Source organism: Raphanus sativus, chromosome 6 (assembly GCF_000801105.2).
Source record: "Raphanus sativus cultivar WK10039 chromosome 6, ASM80110v3, whole genome shotgun sequence".
Classification (NCBI taxonomy): Eukaryota; Viridiplantae; Streptophyta; class Magnoliopsida; order Brassicales; family Brassicaceae; genus Raphanus; species Raphanus sativus.
In genome coordinates this window covers 45,188,598-45,208,677 of record NC_079516.1, presented here as the reverse complement: position 1 = coordinate 45,208,677, position 20,080 = coordinate 45,188,598, and the positions used below count along the sequence as shown (strand labels likewise).

Here is a 20,080-nt window from a genome sequence, read left to right as displayed (position 1 = left end):
TAATTAAGATAACTAAATATATGCATAAGCATATATATTTGTGTCAATTATCGCTATTCAAGTATTTTAATTAGTTTTAAGTTTTTTTGAAGATGGTGTTTTGTCCATGATATCTATGTGAACATCATATTCTATTAAGTATATAAAGTCAATTATTCAGGAATAAGCTTAATTAAGGTACACAAGTTTAAGTGAAAAAAAAAAAGTTGAGTGCTCAAATTGACATGTCTAATCAATTTATTGTCTTCTTTATGTTTTTTTGTAACCTTGTGTACGAAAAGCATGTTGATTACAGTGTATGTAGCCATTCAGTTTTATTAATAAAACCATTTATGCTGTTTAGATAAGTACACATTTAGTAATTCTTTTTATTTACACATTTAATCATTACATTTACAATAAATAAAGTATGTCATTTTTTTTTATTTATAGATTATGCCACTACATTTAAAATTAGTTTTAATTAATTAATTACAATTATTGTTATTTCTTTGTGTTGAAAATAAAAACACAAACTAAAATATATAGTATATATTATATAGAAAATTTTAAATATAGTATTACCTTATTTAGTTTAGTCAAATATTCGAGAGTTTAATTTTCAAGAGAACAAAATATTGTAAAATTAATAATTCATAGAAAATTAATACAAAAATTAAAACTTTTGTATGTTATTTTATTTTAAAATAAATTAACAAAAATAATAGGTTAATATATAAATAATACAATTACTTCAAATTGCATAAAGTTATAAAAATTATAATATAATATTGTGTACAAATAAAAATTTATTATCAAACATGTATATTACAAAATAATATATTCTAACTTATATGTAAATTACAAAACATAAAAATATACATGAGATATTTTTAAAATCAAAGGTTTATGACTTTATGTTTTAACACAAATTAAATTAAACACCATGTTGGAGGAGCGGATCAACTTTTAGTTCAGTTTTATTGATAAAACTATTTCTGTATTTTTTTTTTTTTATTAACCAGGTGTTGGTCCCTTCGGGACCCACCACCTAGGCCCGGCGCCAGCATGCGTCTGTATTGGTTAAGGTCCTGGACACGCCTCTCCGTCCGAGTTTCGAACCTCATTCCCTCAGCCGAAGCCTCAGAGTACCACTGGACTAACTCGTCCGGGTACCATTTCTGTTGTTTGTATTTCACATTGGATAGGCACACAAATAATCGAACTCAAGGAAAAAAAACGAAAAGTGTATATCATATAACATTTCTAACAACGCATCATCAATAGGTGGACAGTGTCCAGTACGCACGTTGGCGTATGAACACGTTACGATACTTGATTAATCAAAAAAAAGTTAACAAATATTTTGTGTTAAAATGTTTTCGAGTTGATTCATAGAAAATGTGGTTTCTGCATATTAATGAGAAAAAATATACTGCATACGTTGTTAATAGGGTTGGGCAAAAAATCCGAATCCGAAAAACCGAACCGAACCCGATCCGAAAATGTAGCACCGAACCCGAACCAAAATTGATTAAATATCCGAACGGGTTCAAAATTTCGGTATTTAAAGAACCGAAACCGAACCCGATCCGAACCGAAATATTTTGGGTACCCGAATGTATCCGAAATAAATTTATATACTTAAATATATACATTATTTTTATATATAATGTATATTTAAAATATTAAAAATATATAAGATACCTTTAAGTTTTCCAAAATACTGAGAAAATATATGCAAATAGTCAAAAGTAAATGTTTAAAATAGCTAAAGTATACTGAAAACACCAAAATAGTTAAATATCTATTGATTCTTTATCTAAATATTCAAAGAAAACCAATTTATATGTTAAATTAAGGTATTTTGACATATATGTTATGAAAATTTATATGTAATATATTATCTTTCTTATAGATTTTGAAAATTTAAAGTATATAATGAATTTTGAAAATTTAAAAACATTTTAAATGGGTTATCCGAACCCGAACCGAACCCGCAAAGATCCGAACCGAACCCGAACCGAAATTTAGAAATATCCGAATGGGGCTGAAATCTTTGACCCCGAAAACCCGAAACCCGAATGGACTGAACCGAAACCCGAATGGGTACCCGAACGCCCAGCCCTAGTTGTTAACATAATTCAAATAGAGGTATTTATTGTGGGACTCGCGTGATGTTATGGATCTTTATAGAATATATAAAAATATTTGAACTATCATTTTTGTAACTATTTTCATAATTTAAACCAGTTATCAGAAAAAAACTATAGTTTAAATTTATAAATATTTTATACAGTAAATATGTATTTTAGCAAAAGAAAATAAAATAAATTAGGTAGTGTTAGAAAAAGGCCTATCAATGGTAAAGTTGCTTAATGACGATAAATTAGATTGTGAACAATAATTACCCAACTCTCTCTCTTCAAACCCTCTGACCTCTCTCTATTAAGAAAGTTCCACCGTATTTACCGAATCCGGCCGACGGGTGGGCTACTTAGCCACTGTCGGTCCGGCTTATCAGTTGGTTTTCTTTTTTTCAGTTTTTTTCTTTTCTCTTCTGCTTAGTCGTTTTATCGGATCGGTTTTATCCGATGTTTTTGACTCCGGTGGCGCGTTTGCATAACGGTGGTCGTCCGGTTTCGACTCTGGCGTTGTCACCTTCTCTCGGGTGTGGACGGCCGGCTTACGGTGGTTCTATGGCGTTCCCAAGTTCTCGTATCCAGAAAGAGATTTCGATTCTATATCGATTGACTCTCTACGCTGGAAGTGGTGGGGGTGTTGAAGTTGGATGCGATTTTCACGCATGCCAACAGTGTGGTCCGGTGAAGCGGCGCTCGTCTAACGGCGGTCTTCAGCCAGAGTTGACTCGCTGAGGAACCCTATACCTCCAATACTGTTGTTGGAGGTGGGTTGTTGGCGATAGTGATGACGGAGAAAGAGTCTCCGATCTGGTCTAGTGGGATGTCGGGAACCGGCGACCGGAAGCCTACACCGGTGGTCTAGGTTCGATGCGAAGTGGAAACGACGCGTGTAACGTGCGTTGGTGAAGACAGACGCGTGGAAGCTCAGCATCGACCTTGGACACGTGTTTTAGGGTGGCGCCGTTTCGTTGTTATCGGTTGGGCTTGGGCCCATTTGTGTTTTTTTTAGTTTTTCTCGAGCTTTTAGTTTCGGGCTTCTGCCTTGGTTGTATCGGATATGGGCTCGTCTTTTTTGGGCCTGCTTGCTTTTAATAAAATCCATAGATGGCAAAAAAAAAAAAGTTGCTTAATGACAAATCCAAAAACACCAATAGCAATCGCTGCTGGTGGTGGAATGATCATGATTACTCCTAATTTAAAAGTGTCGGCCTGTACGAATTAAAAACTAAATGCGACAATCAATAACTCAACAAGAGTCAAAATCAAACAAAATTATTTTAAGATAATATCATGCACAAGATGGATCGGCTTGATATAGGAGAAAAGATGGGTAAAAGAACCGACTTTTATTCTGGTCGAGCAGAGATTACGGGACTAAGTGAAAAATAAAGTCACTTTTCTTCTTAATTTTTCTGCGTAGGTGTCTGCATGAAAAGTGAAATTCTTATAACTTTTTTGCATTCGAAATTATTGCACTATGATTGGTGCCAGTACCCACCAGAAACACGGCAGCTTAAGCAAATTAGTACTATTATTTTTGTTTAAGTTCTTTATTTTTTTTTAATCTTACAGTCGAAGACTAGTAGATCACTGAGATGACTTACTAGACCATCAATCATATTCCCATGAAGCATTAAGAATGAAGCATCCTTTGATTTACTAAGGCATGCACTCTCTTTTCGATTATTATCTATTTTACTATCGCCATTGTAATTTCCTTTAACACATCATCTAGTTTTTACTATAACCACAACATGTGTGCCAGTGTTGATGCTTGTATCGGATCTAAGAGCATGTGCATTGCAAACAACCTTATTCGTTGCTTAATCAATTTTTAATTATTAAAATTTACTGAAGCAATTTTGTTAAGCAACACAATCTCTTTCTCTCCTACAACCCAATCCGTCGGAGGCACCGAGTACAGTTGGTGTAGAGCCATCGCCGGCGGCACAGGCATCACTGTCATAGCTCTCCTAGCTACTCTCCCGAACCCCAAAACTCGAGAATCTTCAAAACCCCTCAACAAACTCCAGATTCACCATCCTACCCTCCGCTCCTTCTTCCGCTTCGACGCGTCTGCCGGCTCCTTCTCCCTTGCAACCTCCGCCGACGACTCTTTCCGTGTCGAAATCCACCCCTTCGACTCGTCATGGACGGCTCGGATCATCGGAGACCTTTTTTACGAAGCCACCTCTCTTCTCTCTCCACTCACTTGCCCACACGTGTCTGTAAGCAACCGTGCTTTCTGACCTTTAATTAAGCAACAACCCTTTTATTATTAAGTTTTTTTGATTTTCTTTTTAATGAAAATTAGGCTAAGCAACGCATTAGCATCCGCAATGCACATTTAGAGGGCTTAAAACATTTTTTTTTAAATTAGTAAATATTTTTTTTTCATAATTTAAAGGTTTATATCTATATAAAAAATCTTCAAAATTTTTGGAACCAAGACCACTGTTTCAACCGGTACCCAGATCCAGCCATGTGTATCATGAATACGAGACAGCTGGGATTTTCTTATGGAGAATATCTAATCGATCATTAGGATGTTGCATGCATGGTTCACATCCCTCTGGAGGACATATAGATATTTCTTGCATGGTTAAATTTCAGGCGTGGGACTTTAGTTGATGTAAAAGTCCAAAAACGCCATTATGAGGGGAACTACTGTATATGAAGAAAAGTAAGGGCGAGAATGAATAAACTATTAAAGGGGCGGGCACACATATACTATTGATCAAGTGATTAATTGGATCGTGTTAAAAAGGTTATGCCCTGCAGATTTGAATTAAGAATTTCGAAGATTATGCAGATGATCTAGCCATCTAGGGCTTCCTATATATTATTCCTAAATAAATGTTAAATAGTGTAATTTAGTAATTTATGATATGTAGATAGCTATTATTTGTTTATTGACGTAATTGTTGATTTTTATCTTTTTTAGTTTTTTCTTTCAGGAGTAAGGTTGAATATTGAGAAGACAAAAAGACAGACACTCAAAGTTTTTTATAAACAAAAATTGAAAAAGAGATAGTTATCATAGTCACGAGACAACAAGTCTACTTTCAAGTTTTGTATCATCAAACTGAGGAAACGAAGTGACACTCAGTAGCTATAGCAAACAACGTACAAGATATATAATTATATATCTCCATGGTTCCATATATGATAAGCAACTAACAACAACTGTACATATATATATATATATATATAGAGAGAGAGAGAGAGAGAGCAGGGATGAGATTTGTACACACTAACTGGAATATTGAAATAAGATTCCATGTGGTTGATTTTTAACTTTGGCGGGGAGAGAACCTGATGCCATTTTTTTTATAATATTGGTTAGGCTTTGTTGTGGACAACGACGGATAAAGATTCTTGGCGACGAAATATCAGCTGTTTGGCAATGAAAGCTTCGATCGTTTTCTGAAACTCTTCGTTGCTAAGGTTATCCTCTGCATAACTATTCTTATTATTATTATTATCGTCGATGATTCTCATGCACTTTTCCGTCTTTGATCTCTGGAGAGAAGAAGGTTTAGGGATCACCACCATATGATCATCATCTGCACTAGTCTGCTTTACGTCGGATTTGCTTCTTCCATACACCTTGGTCTGACTCTGATCGATTTCTTCGTGAGGAATATCAGAACTCATCAAATCAATGACGATCACCTCTTTGTCGTCGTAAACGATCTCCTCTTCTTCCAACAAATCTTCTTCTTCTTTTTCTTTGTATCGATTCTCAACAGATCTGACCAGGGTCTCGTATATATCATCTGTTTCCGCGTTTGGGGCGGAAGAACCTCCGTTGTTATCCTCTACGGAGGATTTGGTGAGGAGAAGGACGACGATGCAGTTCCCTAGGAGGAAGACGAAGAGAGGACTCGACACGACGCCGGCGATACGGAGGAGAAACTCTCGGGAGATTTGGACGGCGAAAGGAAGGCGGGAAAACGTCCAGAAGAGGAAGAGGATGGCGACGCAAACCTCAGCCGCGCGGAAGAAACGTCCAACTCTTAGGAAACTGTTGTAACGCCGCAACGCCTTGGCTTTCTCTGCTTTGACGCTGTCGAAATCGACTGAATCCATTTTTATACGGGGAACGAAAAGAGAAAGGATGATTTGATTCGAGTAGTGTGTAAGCAAAGAGAGAGAGAGACTCTTTAGATGGAGAAAAGTGGAGCGTGTGCCTCTTCCCACACACCTCTCTCTTTTATAAACTCCACTCCCAACCCAGACTCCTTTTTATTTTTCTTCAAATAATTGTCACTTTCCCTCTCCTTTTTTTCTCTACTATATATCTAACTTGGATATATATGTTCCAATTATTATTCCTTATGTAACACACCACTTGTCCCTATTATAATATATGTCCTCTTCTAATATCCAAATATTAATAAGCAGTCAATTTGTATACTTTTGAAAATAAGGTGTATTGATAAAGATAAATACATTTTGCAGTATTTGATATCTTGTGCATTTGCATGTTTTTAGCTTTGATATCTTGCACATTTTGATCATCTAGAATAGGATTTAGGCTTCTTTAGCTTGCATTTTGCATGCATAAGTCCTTATCAGGTGTTGGAGCATGCTATGGAGTTTTTGGAGGTGTTCGAGATGGGTTATGGATCAAAAGAAGTGAAAGATGGGGATTGTGCAAGTTAGCGTCTGGAGCGGGGTGCTTGGAGCGGGTTCGCAGGTCCGCTGTGATCCAGAGCGAGGTCGGAACGAGTACATGGAGCGGCGTAAGTAACACCGCTCGGGTTTACGACGAGAAACGGTGTGAAGTGGCTGGAGCGGGGTCTTGGAGCGGAGTCACGACACCGGTGTGAGGTCTGGAGCGGGGTTGAGCAGCCATACGGAGCGGAGTCACCAAGGCCGCTCGGGTTTACCACAAGAGGCGAAGCAAAATGGCCGGAGCGGGGTTAGCCAGCGGGGTTGCGACTCCGCTGCGTGTTTTTACTTATGCGATTTGTAATGCTTTTAAGGGCTTTTTAGACCTTTTGTTATCAACCATTAGGGTTTGGAAGGATCATATAAATACTTTTTAGACCCAAATGATGGGGATTATCTTATTATCTCTGAAGAAAACACAAACCTTTTGGTGATAAAGTTCTTTCCTTTGAATCAAATCATCATTTTGTTCTTGTGTTCTTGAGTTATTTTGAGTTCTTATTTTCTTTCTTTTCATGATTAAGCTTGAATCTTTTATGGGTTTGAGAAGGATCATGGTGATTAGTGAGTAGTCCTCTTAGGATTCATGGGTTAGGGAGATCAAGGGTGATTAAGCTAGATCTAAAGGGTTTTATGTTCTATCTATCTATTTCCTTGCTATTAGAGTAGTCTTATTGCTTCTTTTGAGTTGGCCTCTCAAAGGTTGATCTCTAGACATTTCACACCCGGAAGGTGTTTGATGAAATGTCTGAATCAACTCTTCTAAGCTCTTAACACACTTTGCCAAAGGAATTTGTTGTTAAAGGTGTTAAGATGGCTAGTAGGCTTGTTTTTAATGATTGCTTTAGCAATATTCAACCAAAGGAATTTGATGCTTGAGTTGCTTTAGCAAATGAACATTCATCTAGGGATAGAGCTTGTTTAGCATTGTGTCTAGGCCTAAGATTGCTAGATTGATTGAAAGTCATCCCCTTTAGTTCAAAACTTGATCACCCAAGATCTAATCCCTATTCCCATGAGTTCTCCCATCTCATAATCAAAGAAAGTTTACAGTTTTACTGCATTTTAGTATTACTCTAGTTTAAAACTCATCTCACTTTTGGTTGCACTTAGATTAAGCATGGATTTGTATTCTCAGTGCATTGAAATCACCTAGGATTGGTTCGACAACCTTTTATACTACTGCATTTGATAGGGACCCGAAAAGTCCTGTTATCAAATTGGCGCCGTTGCCAAGTTCTATTGTGATTTTGACATTGGGATTTAGTCATTTGCTTGAGACTAAGTCATTTTTTTTCTTATTATTGTGATATTGGCTCTGCTTTTTCCTTCTTCTTTTTCATTTCAGGTGTATGAACTTGAGAAGTAGAGGGACTACAAACCTCACTCCTCTAGTACCAGACATCCGGGCTTTGGAAAGAGAGAATACAAGAAGAAGGAGAGAAGAGGAGCAACAGACTCATTTCAACAGATTGGGTTTTGATATGGCTCACCATCAGAACCAGAATCGAGATGGAGAGATCCCTTTGGGAGCTGCCCAAGAGGGAAATGGTCAAGGAGCTGCCAACCTTCGACCACAACACCCACAGCGCCAAGCTCGCGCCATTGGAACCTATGATCGTCCTCACATTCATGGTCATAGGTTGGGAATCAGAGCACCACCGGTGGAGAACAACAACTTCGAGATCAAGTTAGGGCTACTCAACACAATTGAGCACAACAAGTTTCATGGCCTGGCAGCTGAAGATCCTATCGATCATTTGTACAAGTTTGATCAGTATTGTAGTTTGTCCAAGACAAATGGTGTCTCTGAAGATGCATTCAAGCTGAAGCTGTTTCCCTTCTCTTTGGGAGACAAGGCACATCAGTGGGAGAGGTCTGTTCCAAGTGACACTATCACCACTTGGGAGGGATGTAAGGAAGCTTTCTTGGAGAAATTCTTCTCTACCTCAAGGACAGCTAAGATAAGGAATGAGATTTCTGGTTTCCAGCAGAAGAATCTAGAGAGCTTCAATGAGGCATGGGAGAGATTCAAGGACTACCAAGCTCAGTGTCCTCATCATGGTTTCAGCAAGGAGAGCTTACTTAGCACTTTCTACAGAGGAGTTCTCCCATCCTGCAGAAACAGGCTTGACACTGCTAGTAATGGTTTCTTCTTGGGCAGAACTGAACAGGATGCAGAGGAGCTGGTGGAAAACATGGCAAAAAGTGATTCAGTCTACAATGAGGAGTATGATAGAGCCAACAGAGGGGATGACCAGCAGACAAGGAAAGATATCAAATCTTTGCAAGACAAGTTGGACTTGGTTCTTTCCAACCAATCCAAGAAGGAGCAGGTTAGCTTTGTTGGTGATCCTAGTCAAGAGGTTCCTCCTAAGGTGAATGAAGTTGATGGTTTGGAAGGGCAAGAGGAGTTATGCTTCATCAACAACAATGGTACTTGGTACAGGAAGGAGCCCAACTTTCAGTACAACAACTACCAGCAAAGACCCTATTCCAACAACCAACAAGGTGGGTACCAGCCTAGGAACAACCAACAAGGAAGCCATCAACCTCAACAAAATCCTCCTCCTGGTTTCTCCAACAAAGGAAACCAGTCTACTCAAGCCCAAGGAAGTTCTTCTCAACCTAAGACTCAAGACACAAGTGTGGAATCAATGTTCAAGCAACTACTTGAAGCTCAATCAAGAAATGAGAAGCAAATTGGTTATGAGTTGAAGAACATCCACTCAAAGATTGATGGGAGCTACAATGAGCTCAACAACAAGTTCAGAGCTTTGGAGAATCAGTTTGCCTCTATGAGTTCTAACTCCAATCGCCAACAAGGAACTCTTCCCGGAAAGCCTGAGCAAAACCCAAAGGAGACAATGAAAGCAATCACTCTAAGGAGTGGCAAAGAGTTGCCTTCAAGAGTTCTCACCAAGGATGATGAGAAACAAGGTGGGGAGGTAGCCATCAACATAGATGATGATGTGGTGATTGTAGATGAGAAGACCAATGATGAGATCTTGGAGAAGATAGTAGAAGCTAAGGGTAAAGGGAAGATTGGAGAAGAGAAGAAAACAGTGAAACACGGTGAAGTTGCTACTCCATCAAAAGAATCTTCTTTTATCCCTCCTCCTTATGAACCCAAGCTCCCATTTCCTGGAAGATTCAAGAGGCAACTGTTGGAGAAGTACAAGGCACTCTTTGAGAAACAAATGAGTGAAGTTCAGGTCACAATGCCTATCATTGATGCTTTCATGCTGGTTCCTCAATACAGCAAGTTCTTGAAAGATGCTGTAGCCGCAAAGAAGAAAGAAATGGAAGGCATGATGATCCTTACTCATGAGTGTAGTGCAATCATCCAGAGATTGAACATACCAAAGAAGCTAGAAGATCCAGGATGCTTCACACTCCCTTGTGCCATTGGTCCTATAGAGTTTGAGAAGTGTCTTTGCGATCTTGGGGCTAGTGTCAGTCTCATGCCTTTGTCAGTTGCGAAAAGACTTGGATTCACTCAGTACAAGAAGTGCAGACTTTCATTGGTATTGGCTGATCGATCAGTGAAGTTCCCTGTTGGTATCTTAGAAGATCTCCCAGTGATGGTTGGAAATTGTGAGATTCCTACAGACTTTGTGGTGCTTGAGATGGATGAGGAGGCTAGAGACCCTTTGATCCTTGGTAGACCATTCTTAGCTACAGCAGGAGCTATAGTGAATGTAAAGGAAGGAAAGATTGATCTCCATCTGGGCAAAGGGCATGTTCTCCACTTTGACATCAAGGAAATGATGAAGAAGCCAACTGTGCAAAACCAAGCCTTCTACATAGAGGAAATGGAAGCTCTAGCTGATGAGCTTCTTGAGGAGTTGGGACTAGAAGATTCTCTACAGCATGCTTTGACTATAGACAAAGAGGTTCAAGTAGTAGAGAACAAGGAGAGTGCAGCCTATGGGAGAATGTTGGATTCGCGCAAGGGGTTTGTGGATAAGGAGCAGTATGAGGAGCTACCACAAGCATCTTCAGCTACTCAACAAGAGGACAGTCATCAAGATGACTGGAGTGAGCTCAAAGCCCCTAAGGTGGAGCTTAAACCCCTTCCCCATGGTGTAAGGTACGCCTTTCTTGGCCCTAATGAAACTTACCCTGTCATTGTGAGTAGTGAACTTACTGAACTTGAGCTATCTGAACTTTTAAATGCTCTTAAAAGATTTAGAAAAGCAATAGGGTACTCTCTTGATGACATCAAAGGGATATCACCTACTTTGTGCATGCATAGGATACATCTTGAGGATGAATCTATGACTTCTATAGAACATCAAAGAAGGTTGAATCCCAACTTGAAAGATGTTGTAAAGAAAGAGATTCTTAAACTCTTAGATGCTGGTGTGATCTACCCTATCTCAGATAGTAAGTGGGTATCTCCTGTGCATGTAGTCCCAAAGAAAGGTGGTATCACTGTGGTTAAAAATGAGAAGGATGAATTAATACCAACTAGGACCATAACTGGTCATAGGATGTGTATTGATTACCGAAAACTTAATTCAGCCTCTAGAAAAGATCATTTTCCATTGCCATTCATTGATCAAATGCTTGAGAGGCTTGCAAATCATCCTTTTTATTGCTTTCTTGATGGGTATTCAGGGTTCTTCCAAATCCCCATACATCCCAATGATCAAGAGAAGACAACATTCACATGCCCCTATGGCACCTTCGCTTATCGAAGGATGCCATTTGGGTTATGTAATGCTCCAGCTACCTTTCAAAGGTGCATGATGTCTATCTTCTCTGACCTCATTGAGGATGTTGTGGAGGTGTTTATGGACGACTTCTCTGTCTACGGATCCTCGTTTTCTGCTTGTTTGTCAAATTTGTGCAGGGTCCTACAGAGATGTGAAGACACCAACCTTGTGCTGAACTGGGAGAAGTGCCACTTCATGGTTAAAGAAGGGATTGTGCTTGGTCACAAGATTTCAGAGAAAGGCATTGAGGTGGACAAAGCCAAGATTGAAGTGATGGTGAGGCTGCCTCCACCAAAGACAGTGAAAGACATTAGAAGCTTTCTTGGTCATGCCGGGTTCTACAGAAGATTCATCAAAGACTTCTCCATGATTGCAAGGCCATTGACCAAGCTGTTGTGCAAGGAAGCCACCTTTAGTTTTGAGGTTGAGTGTCTTGAAGCCTTTAAGAAGCTGAAGAATGAGCTTGTTAGTGCACCTATTGTCCAGCCACCAGATTGGAATCTCCCCTTTGAGATCATGTGTGATGCTAGTGACTATGCCGTTGGAGCAGTTTTGGGGCAGAAGAAGGACAAGAAGACACATGTGATCTACTATGCTAGCAGAACTCTTGATGATGCCCAAGTGAAGTACTCTACAACAGAGAAGGAGTTGTTAGCCATTGTCTTTGCCTTTGAAAAGTTCAGGAGCTACCTTGTGGGGTCTAAAGTGATTGTCTACACAGATCATGCAGCTTTGAGGCACCTCCTAGCCAAGAAAGATGCCAAGCCAAGACTGTTGAGGTGGATTCTACTGCTTCAAGAGTTTGATCTTGAGATTAAAGACAGGCCTGGAGTTGAGAATGGTGTGGCTGATCACTTGTCTAGAATGAGAGTAGAGTGTGGTATCCCCATTGATGAAGGACTTCCAGAAGAACAGCTTATGGCTATTAGAGCAGTGGTTGCAGTTTGCGAGACTGGTAAGATGATTGAAGAAGTCAAGGCAACAAATGAGAAAGAACCTTGGTATGCTGATTTTGCAAACTACCTTGTTACTGGGAAAGAGCCACTGAATCTTGAAGGCTATGCCAAGAAGAAGTTTTACAAGGAGTTGAAGAGGTATTATTGGGATGAACCCTTTCTCTACATACTTTGCAAGGATCAGCTCTATAGAAGGGCAGTGGCTGAAGAAGAAATAGATGGGATCCTCACACACTGTCATGGATCATCATATGGAGGCCACTTTGCTACATTCAAGACAGTTGCTAAGGTGTTACAAGCTGGATTTTGGTGGCCACACATGTTCAAGGACACTCAAGACTTTGTTTCCAAGTGTGATTCTTGCCAAAGGAGAGGAAACATCTCTAGGAGAAGTGAAATGCCTCAGAACCCAATACTTGAGGTGGAAGTGTTTGATGTATGGGGAATAGACTTCATGGGCCCTTTCCCTTCCTCTTATGGCAACAAATACATCCTTGTAGCTGTTGACTATGTCTCTAAATGGGTTGAAGCAGTGGCAAGCCCTACAAATGATTCAAGAGTAGTAGTCAAGATGTTCAAAAGCATAATCTTCCCAAGGTTTGGAGTCCCTAGAGTGGTTATAAGTGATGGAGGATCACATTTCATCAACAAGTTATTTGAAGGCCTCCTAAGGAAGAAGGGTGTTAAGCACAAGGTGGCCACACCATATCATCCTCAGACTAGTGGGCAAGTGGAGCTTTCCAACAGGGAAATCAAGAGCATACTGGAGAAGATTGTGGGTACTAAGAGGAAAGACTGGTCAGACAAGCTTGATGATGCACTTTGGGCTTATAGGACAGCATACAAGACTCCCTTAGGCACTACACCTTTCAACCTTGTCTATGGAAAAGCTTACCATCTACCAGTTGAGCTTGAGTATAAGGCAATGTGGGCTGTGAAACTGTTGAACTTTGACATCAAGAGTGCCAAGGAGAAGAGAATGTTTCAGCTACATGAGCTTGATGAGATAAGAATGGATGCTTTTGAGAGCTCAAGGATCTACAAAGAAAAGACCAAAGCTTTTCATGACAAGGGTATTTTGAAGAGAGAGTTCAAGGTTGGAGATCAGGTTCTCCTCTACAACTCTAGGATGAAATTATTTCCCGGGAAGCTCAAGTCAAGATGGTCCGGACCTTTCAAAATCAAGGAAGTCAGACCATATGGGGCAATTGTGCTATGGAATAAGAATGGAGGAGAGTTCACAGTCAATGGACAAAGAGTCAAGTTATACATGGCTACTACACCAGAGGAAGATGGGATTTCGGTTCCACTTTCTGATCCCACCCCAACCTAGTCCTAAAGGAAGGAAAGTCAAGCTAGAGACTTGAAACAAGCTCACTTGGGAGGAAGTCCCATGTCTATCCTTGTACATATTCCTTTAGGATTTTCTTTTTTTCTAAAAAAAAAAAAAAAAAAAAAAAAAAAAAAAAAAAAAGAGAAGGCGAGATTGGGGCCGCACAGCGGGGTCGACACAGCGGGGTCGAGGGGTCGCGGTCGAAAGGGAGCGGGGTTGAGCAAGTGAATAGAGCGGGGTATCAGAGGTCGCTCGGCTTTACGACGATTCGGGACCAAAAACGACGCAGCGGGGTTTCACCGCGGGGTCGCGACACCGCTCCACGCCCAGGTAAGTTTTCTCTCACCCTTTAACCGGATTAAACCGGTTCGAATCTACTTAAATCGAACCGACCCGACCCGCTCGCCTAAACCCTACCTCTCTCCCTCGCGACTCCCCTCTCTTTTCACCTCTCCTCTCTCAAACTCTTCCTCACCCAAAATCTCTCAACTCACTCAAATCCCCACCAAATCTCTCCATTCTTCTTTCTAAATCCGAGCTTTAGCCCCTGTAGTCTATTTTTAAGCTTCATTTCGCCATTTCCTTTCGCCTAGAGCAAGGTATTTGATTTAAAATTTGATTTTCGTGGGTTCATGAACCCTAATTTTTCAAAGTTCAATTTTGATTAATTTCTTGCTTGATTAGGCTTAAATAGATTTGGTAAAGCTTATATATGTGTGTGGGTTGTTGATTTCGTGGTGGAATTGAGTTGGATTTGAGTTTGAGAAATTAGGGTTCTTGAGAATTGGGGATATTCGAAATTGTGTATAATTGAGTCATGTTGGAGTTTGTTTAAGCTTAGTTTAAATGTTCTAAAGCTTGTGTGAGCTCTTTTGTTCAATAGATTGCTAAGTTGATAAGCTTGCTCTCATTTCTTCAAGCTTTTATCTTTTTGACTCTTGCCAATACTAAAGTTTTCTTCAAGGTTTAATTTTGAAGGTACAATGGTGAGGATAACCCAGGCCCAGAGAAAAGAAAAAGAGCAAGCAGCTGCAGAACAAGAGACTGCCTTGAGAGGAAAAGCTCTAACTTCCATGCCTACTGGAGGATCCTCTCGACAGCAAGCTTTGGCAGCTAAGAAAGCAAGCGACCTAGAGAAGAAAAAGGGGAAGATGCCAGCATCCTCTACCAGAGACGAAAGCGATGATGACAGTGAGGACGAGCCAGCTCCACCCAAGAAAGCTAAGAAGTCTACTGACCACGGGAAGATGCCATATGCCGACAGAGATAGAGAAAAGAAGCCAACCCCTGCAGTGTTTCTAGACTTCTTGAAGAGAGGTGTGACATGGTCTCCTACACGGTTTGGTGACACTGAGCTGATGGAGGAGATTGGTATCGATGATGACATCAAGGCCATGCTAGGCAACATGCACATGTCAGACTTCTACTCCTTGGCCTATCCCACCTACAAAGATCTGGCTAGTGAGTTCTTGGCTTCATTGAGGGTGACTTACCATCAATCTGTGCATGTGAGGCAAGGATGGGGAAAGATTACATTCACAGTCGAAGGCAAGACCTACAACATAACCTTCAAGAACATTGGGAGCGCTCTTGGTCTCAAGGATGCAGGAAACTTTCGTCTCCCCAAGCTCAGAGGACTCGCAAAGGAGGACAACATCCCGGCAAAGGTGTGGAACTTAATTACTGGTACACGCCACAGCTCTGGTGGAGACAAGAGCTCAGCCATTAGGAACCCAGCTATTCGCTACCTTCATAGGATGCTGGTACATGCTTTCTTCCCAAGAAAAGAGCCCGGCAATGTGAATGAAGAGGACTTGAAACTCCTTTGCCTGGCTCTGAAGCGTTTTGCGCCAGAAGACATCCCCTTTGATGTTGATGAGCTCTACAAAGACTTTGGAATGGTAGGGTTCTTCATGACGCGCCTTGAGTATTATAGGGATTGGGCTTGGTCTTCTTCTGATTCAGAGCTTACGATTGGAATTGGTGGCATGATTACACCATTGCTTCAGTTGGCGTATATAGACTTGAAGCGTGATGCAGCAGGACCTACTTTCCTTGATGCCACTCATATGAAGGTTGCTCAATACTTCAGTGGGAGATACTTTGGTTCATGTGTCTACTTGTACAAGAATCAAGGCAATCCTGTTGAGTTAATCCTCCCCAACAAGAGTATCACCTGTCTAGAAATTCCAGGAGCTGTCAGCTTTGCTATTGGAGAAGAGCATTTCCTTGGACCTCATGGAAAGTTAGGCCCCATGGCTTTAAGCAAGAGGAAGCAGAGTATGTCAGCAGCTCAATATGCACGCTTGCACAAAGATGAGATTGCTGAGGACACCACTGAAGTAGTCTATGGTCCTCGTCGATACCACTTTCAGCCGTATGCTGGAGCCTTAGCCCCCGGTCCCCTCCGTGACGCTCACGAGCACATTGGAAAGCTTGAGCGATGGAACAAGCATCAGGATAGAACAATCTTCAAGCTCAAGACCAAATGCAAGGAGCTCAGCAAAGCCATGAAGAGGCAAGCACAAGCTTCTGCTAGGTTCATGAAGAAAGTGACTGAAGTCCTAACTAGAGGAGCAATAGCTGGCTGCAGTGCAGCAGACTTCGACCTTGGAGACACTTCAGCTCCTCAGCCTCATCCTGGTCCCCTAGCCCTCAGCCTCCCTTTCACAGCCAGACAGATCAGGAGACGGAACAGGAACCCAGACATCCTCCCCTCTAGTTCAGGAAACAAATCTCCATCTCTAAACTCTACTGACGGTGGAGAAGACTCCGAGGAAGAGGCCACAGCCTCTACTCACACTCCATAGAGGTACTCCTACACTCTTTCTTTGTATATATCAGTTTTTCTTTGCATTTAGCTTTGTCTTTCGGTATCTCCTTCAGCTTAATAACACAGAGACTGTGTGATTTAAGTTTGGGGGAGGTACCAAACATTTGATCATGTTTGCTTTGTTGTCATTGCATTGAGACCATGCATTGTACATATCTATTTGCATAAAAAAAAAAAAAAAAAAAAAAAAAAAAAAACCCAAAAAAATAAGCATGTAGTTGCATTAGCATCCTTTAAGATTGAGTCTAGAAGCATTCATATAGGTTGCATCCGTCTGCATAGGGAGCGATGATTTAAAATGCCTTGCAAAGGGCTTGTTTAGCACTCAAAGTGACACCCTAGTTAAGCATATCAAGTAGCCTAAGCATCTCTTTAAAGCCTTGCACGCTTCGAGCCTTGAAAACTCTTCTTGAAACTTGTTGCTTGCTTGATATTGACATTGCTCTTGAAAGCCAACTCCAATTTGAACTTGAACTTAATGAACTTAATCTCTCTTGCATATGGGCACTTGCATACTTGATCATGGATCTCATACACATTTGGGTTATCTTATTCCATTCATTATCCTTTGTTAACCCAAATGGAACTCTCCTACCCTAAACCCTTAGCCATTCTTTGAGACCAACATTGATTTGCTTGAGTGAGGCCTCCTTTTGATAGCTTGTCATGTGCAAAATCTTGAGAGTATTGGGAGCGACATAGATTTGTTCTCATCTCTTGCTAGCATAGGATCCTCATTTGAGTTAGCATCTAGGATGGTTAGTGGGTTTGTTTAATCTAAAGTTTGTTATCTTGGGTTTGGGAGAAAAGAAAGATGAGAAAAATGATCAAAAAGTTGAGAAAAGAAGCCACTAAGGATCAAAAATAAGAAATCTCTAGATTTAATCTATTTGAACCTTCCCCCAAATAAAAAAAAAAAAAAAAAAAAAAAAAATGATGAATCAATAAGATGGTGGGAAGGTAGATAGAGCTAAGAGTTGTGGAAAGTTAATAAAAAGATCCTTAGATGGTTAAGTTAAAGAGTTCATGAGGTGAGTGTGATAAAGTGGGTTACTTTGGGTATTGGGATGAATATGAATAGGGGTGAAGCTTGTTATATCACTTAGGAAAGGGTAGAATGATGAGAATGGATCTATGTATGCATAAATTGCTCCTGGTCTTAGATAAATTTTGCATAATGATCAAGCTCCTTGTTCTTGAGTGATTGCCACTTTGAAATGATTTATTTGAGCCATTGTTTTCATTCACATTTGACCACTTTGTTCACCAAGCCAAATGATTAGGATCATGTGCCCATTTGCAAGTATTCACCTTATGTGTTTGTATAAATGAATGTGAGAGTTGGTCTAAAGAGCTTGTTGATGGATAAGCATTGCAACTTGTGTAGAGGTATAGGAGTATTGATAGGCCTAGAGAAGCTAGAGTATAATAATATAGTGTGCTTTTGCTACTTGCTATGTTTCTTTAGGATGTTAAGTTGAGTGTTAGGAAGTTTCTCTTTTGGCTATGAGCTCCCAACTTCAAACCTCTCTCCCTATGAGTTCTTGCAAGTTCACTTGAGGACAAGTAAAGAACAAGTTTGGGGGAGTTGATATCTTGTGCATTTGCATGTTTTTAGCTTTGATATCTTGCACATTTTGATCATTTAGAATAGGATTTAGGCTTCTTTAGCTTGCATTTTGCATGCATAAGTCCTTATCAGGTGTTGGAGCATGCTATGGAGTTTTTGGAGGTGTTCGAGATGGGTTATGGATCAAAAGAGGTGAAAGATGGGGATTGTGCAAGTTAGCGTCTGGAGCGGGGTGCTTGGAGCGGGTTCGCAGGTCCGCTGTGATCCAGAGCGAGGTCGGAACGAGTACATGGAGCGGCGTAAGTAACACCGCTCGGGTTTACGACGAGAAACGGTGTGAAGTGGCTGGAGCGGGGTCTTGGAGCGGAGTCACGACACCGGTGTGAGGTCCGGAGCGGGGTTGAGCAGCCATACGGAGCGGAGTCACCAAGGCCGCTCGGGTTTACCACAGGAGACGAAGCAAAATGGCCGGAGCGGGGTTAGCCAGCGGGGTTGCGACTCCGCTGCGTGTTTTTACTTATGCGATTTGTAATGCTTTTAAGGGCTTTTTAGACCTTTTATTATCAACCATTAGGGTTTGGAAGGATCATATAAATACTTTTTAGACCCAAATGATGGGATTATCTTATTATCTCTGAGAAAACACAAACCTTTTGGTGATAAAGTTCTTTCCTTTGAATCAAATCATCATTTTGTTCTTGTGTTCTTGAGTTATTTTGAGTTCTTATTTTCTTTCTTTTCATGATTAAGCTTGAATCTCTTATGGGTTTGAGAAGGATCATGGTGATTAGTGAGTAGTCCTCTTAGGATTCATGGGTTAGGGAGATCAAGGGTGATTAAGCTAGATCTAAAGGGTTTTATGTTCTATCTATCTATTTCCTTGCTATTAGAGTAGTCTTATTGCTTCTTTTGAGTTGGCCTCTCAAAGGTTGATCTCTAGACATTTCACACCCGGAAGGTGTTTGATGAAATGTCTGAGTCAACTCTTCTAAGCTCTTAACACACTTTGCCAAAGGAATTTGTTGTTAAAGGTGTTAAGATGGCTAGTAGGCTTGTTTTTAATGATTGCTTTAGCAATATTCAACCAAAGGAATTTGATGCTTGAGTTGCTTTAGCAAATGAACATTCATCTAGGGATAGAGCTTGTTTAGCATTGTGTCTAGGCCTAAGATTGCTAGATTGATTGAAAGTCATCCCCTTTAGTTCAAAACTTGATCACCCAAGATCTAATCCCTATTCCCATGAGTTCTCCCATCTCATAATCAAAGAAAGTTTACAGTTTTACTGCATTTTAGTATTACTCTAGTTTAAAACTCATCTCACTTTTGGTTGCACTTAGATTAAGCATGGATTTGTATTCTCAGTGCATTGAAATCACCTAGGATTGGTTCGACAACCTTTTATACTACTGCATTTGATAGGGACCCGAAAAGTCCTGTTATCAGTATTCATCGTACAACTACTACTCACTAGTGAATCATCTACTTTAATTTAGAAACGGCTCTAGCTCATTTATATATATATCTCAATAATATTTAGATATATTTTTACTTTAGCCTAATTTAATTTATTTTTCTGAAATAATATTACTATTTTCCTAGTTGACAAAAAATAGAATTCCTCTATATTTAAAGGAAAAACTAACATTTATTAATTTTATTCTATGCTTATAGGAATGATATTTTATACAGAAATGTAAAGGCAACAAAAACAAAACTGGACCGAGCAAGGTCGTAAAAGGTTGTGTGACAGATAAATCAGCGTGTGTTGTTTTCTTTCTTCAGTGATGCGTAATGACATCCGTATCAACCACCGCTGTTAGAGTGTACCACTTCGTCTTTGCTTAAACTCTCTAATCCTTTCTCGT

At 40.1% G+C, this 20,080-nt stretch overlaps 3 protein-coding genes and 1 non-coding gene across 4 annotated transcripts; 2 read left to right on the top strand and 2 right to left on the bottom strand.

Moving 5' to 3' along the window:
- Positions 1-5,114: 5,114 nt before the first annotated feature.
- LOC108809448 (uncharacterized) lies at positions 5,115-6,341 on the bottom strand. Its single transcript, XM_018581588.2, has one exon. The coding sequence runs from the start codon at positions 6,213-6,215 to the stop codon at positions 5,466-5,468; it is 750 nt and encodes a 249-aa protein (XP_018437090.1). The 5' UTR covers positions 6,216-6,341; the 3' UTR covers positions 5,115-5,465.
- Positions 6,342-8,761: 2,420 nt separating this feature from the next.
- LOC130497179 (small nucleolar RNA R71) lies at positions 8,762-8,868 on the bottom strand. Its single transcript, XR_008936190.1, has one exon. It is a non-coding gene; the product is annotated as a small nucleolar RNA R71 (small nucleolar RNA).
- Positions 8,869-9,598: 730 nt separating this feature from the next.
- Positions 9,599-10,995, top strand: LOC130495850 (uncharacterized). Its single transcript, XM_056987402.1, has 2 exons — positions 9,599-10,933; positions 10,990-10,995. The coding sequence occupies exons 1-2, from the start codon at positions 9,599-9,601 to the stop codon at positions 10,993-10,995; spliced, it is 1,341 nt and encodes a 446-aa protein (XP_056843382.1).
- A 47-nt stretch (positions 10,996-11,042) lies between these two features.
- Positions 11,043-13,810, top strand: LOC130495849 (uncharacterized). The gene is made up of 3 exons (XM_056987401.1): positions 11,043-12,119; positions 12,561-12,691; positions 12,827-13,810. The coding sequence occupies exons 1-3, from the start codon at positions 11,051-11,053 to the stop codon at positions 13,808-13,810; spliced, it is 2,184 nt and encodes a 727-aa protein (XP_056843381.1). The 5' UTR covers positions 11,043-11,050.
- The last annotated feature ends 6,270 nt before the right edge of the window (positions 13,811-20,080 follow it).

Excerpts from the sequence above, each read along its gene's own strand:
- LOC130495849 (XM_056987401.1), top strand. The coding sequence starts at position 11,051 with ATGCATAGGATACATCTTGAGGATGAATCTATGACTTCTATAGAACAT. Across the intron at positions 12,120-12,560 it reads ACATGTGATCTACTATGCTA|AGCCACTGAATCTTGAAGGC; the intron begins GCAGAACTCTTG and ends TTACTGGGAAAG. Across the intron at positions 12,692-12,826 it reads GGGCAGTGGCTGAAGAAGAA|AAGTGTGATTCTTGCCAAAG; the intron begins ATAGATGGGATC and ends GACTTTGTTTCC.
- LOC108809448 (XM_018581588.2), bottom strand. The coding sequence starts at position 6,215 with ATGGATTCAGTCGATTTCGACAGCGTCAAAGCAGAGAAAGCCAAGGCG.
- LOC130495850 (XM_056987402.1), top strand. The coding sequence starts at position 9,599 with ATGAGTTCTAACTCCAATCGCCAACAAGGAACTCTTCCCGGAAAGCCT.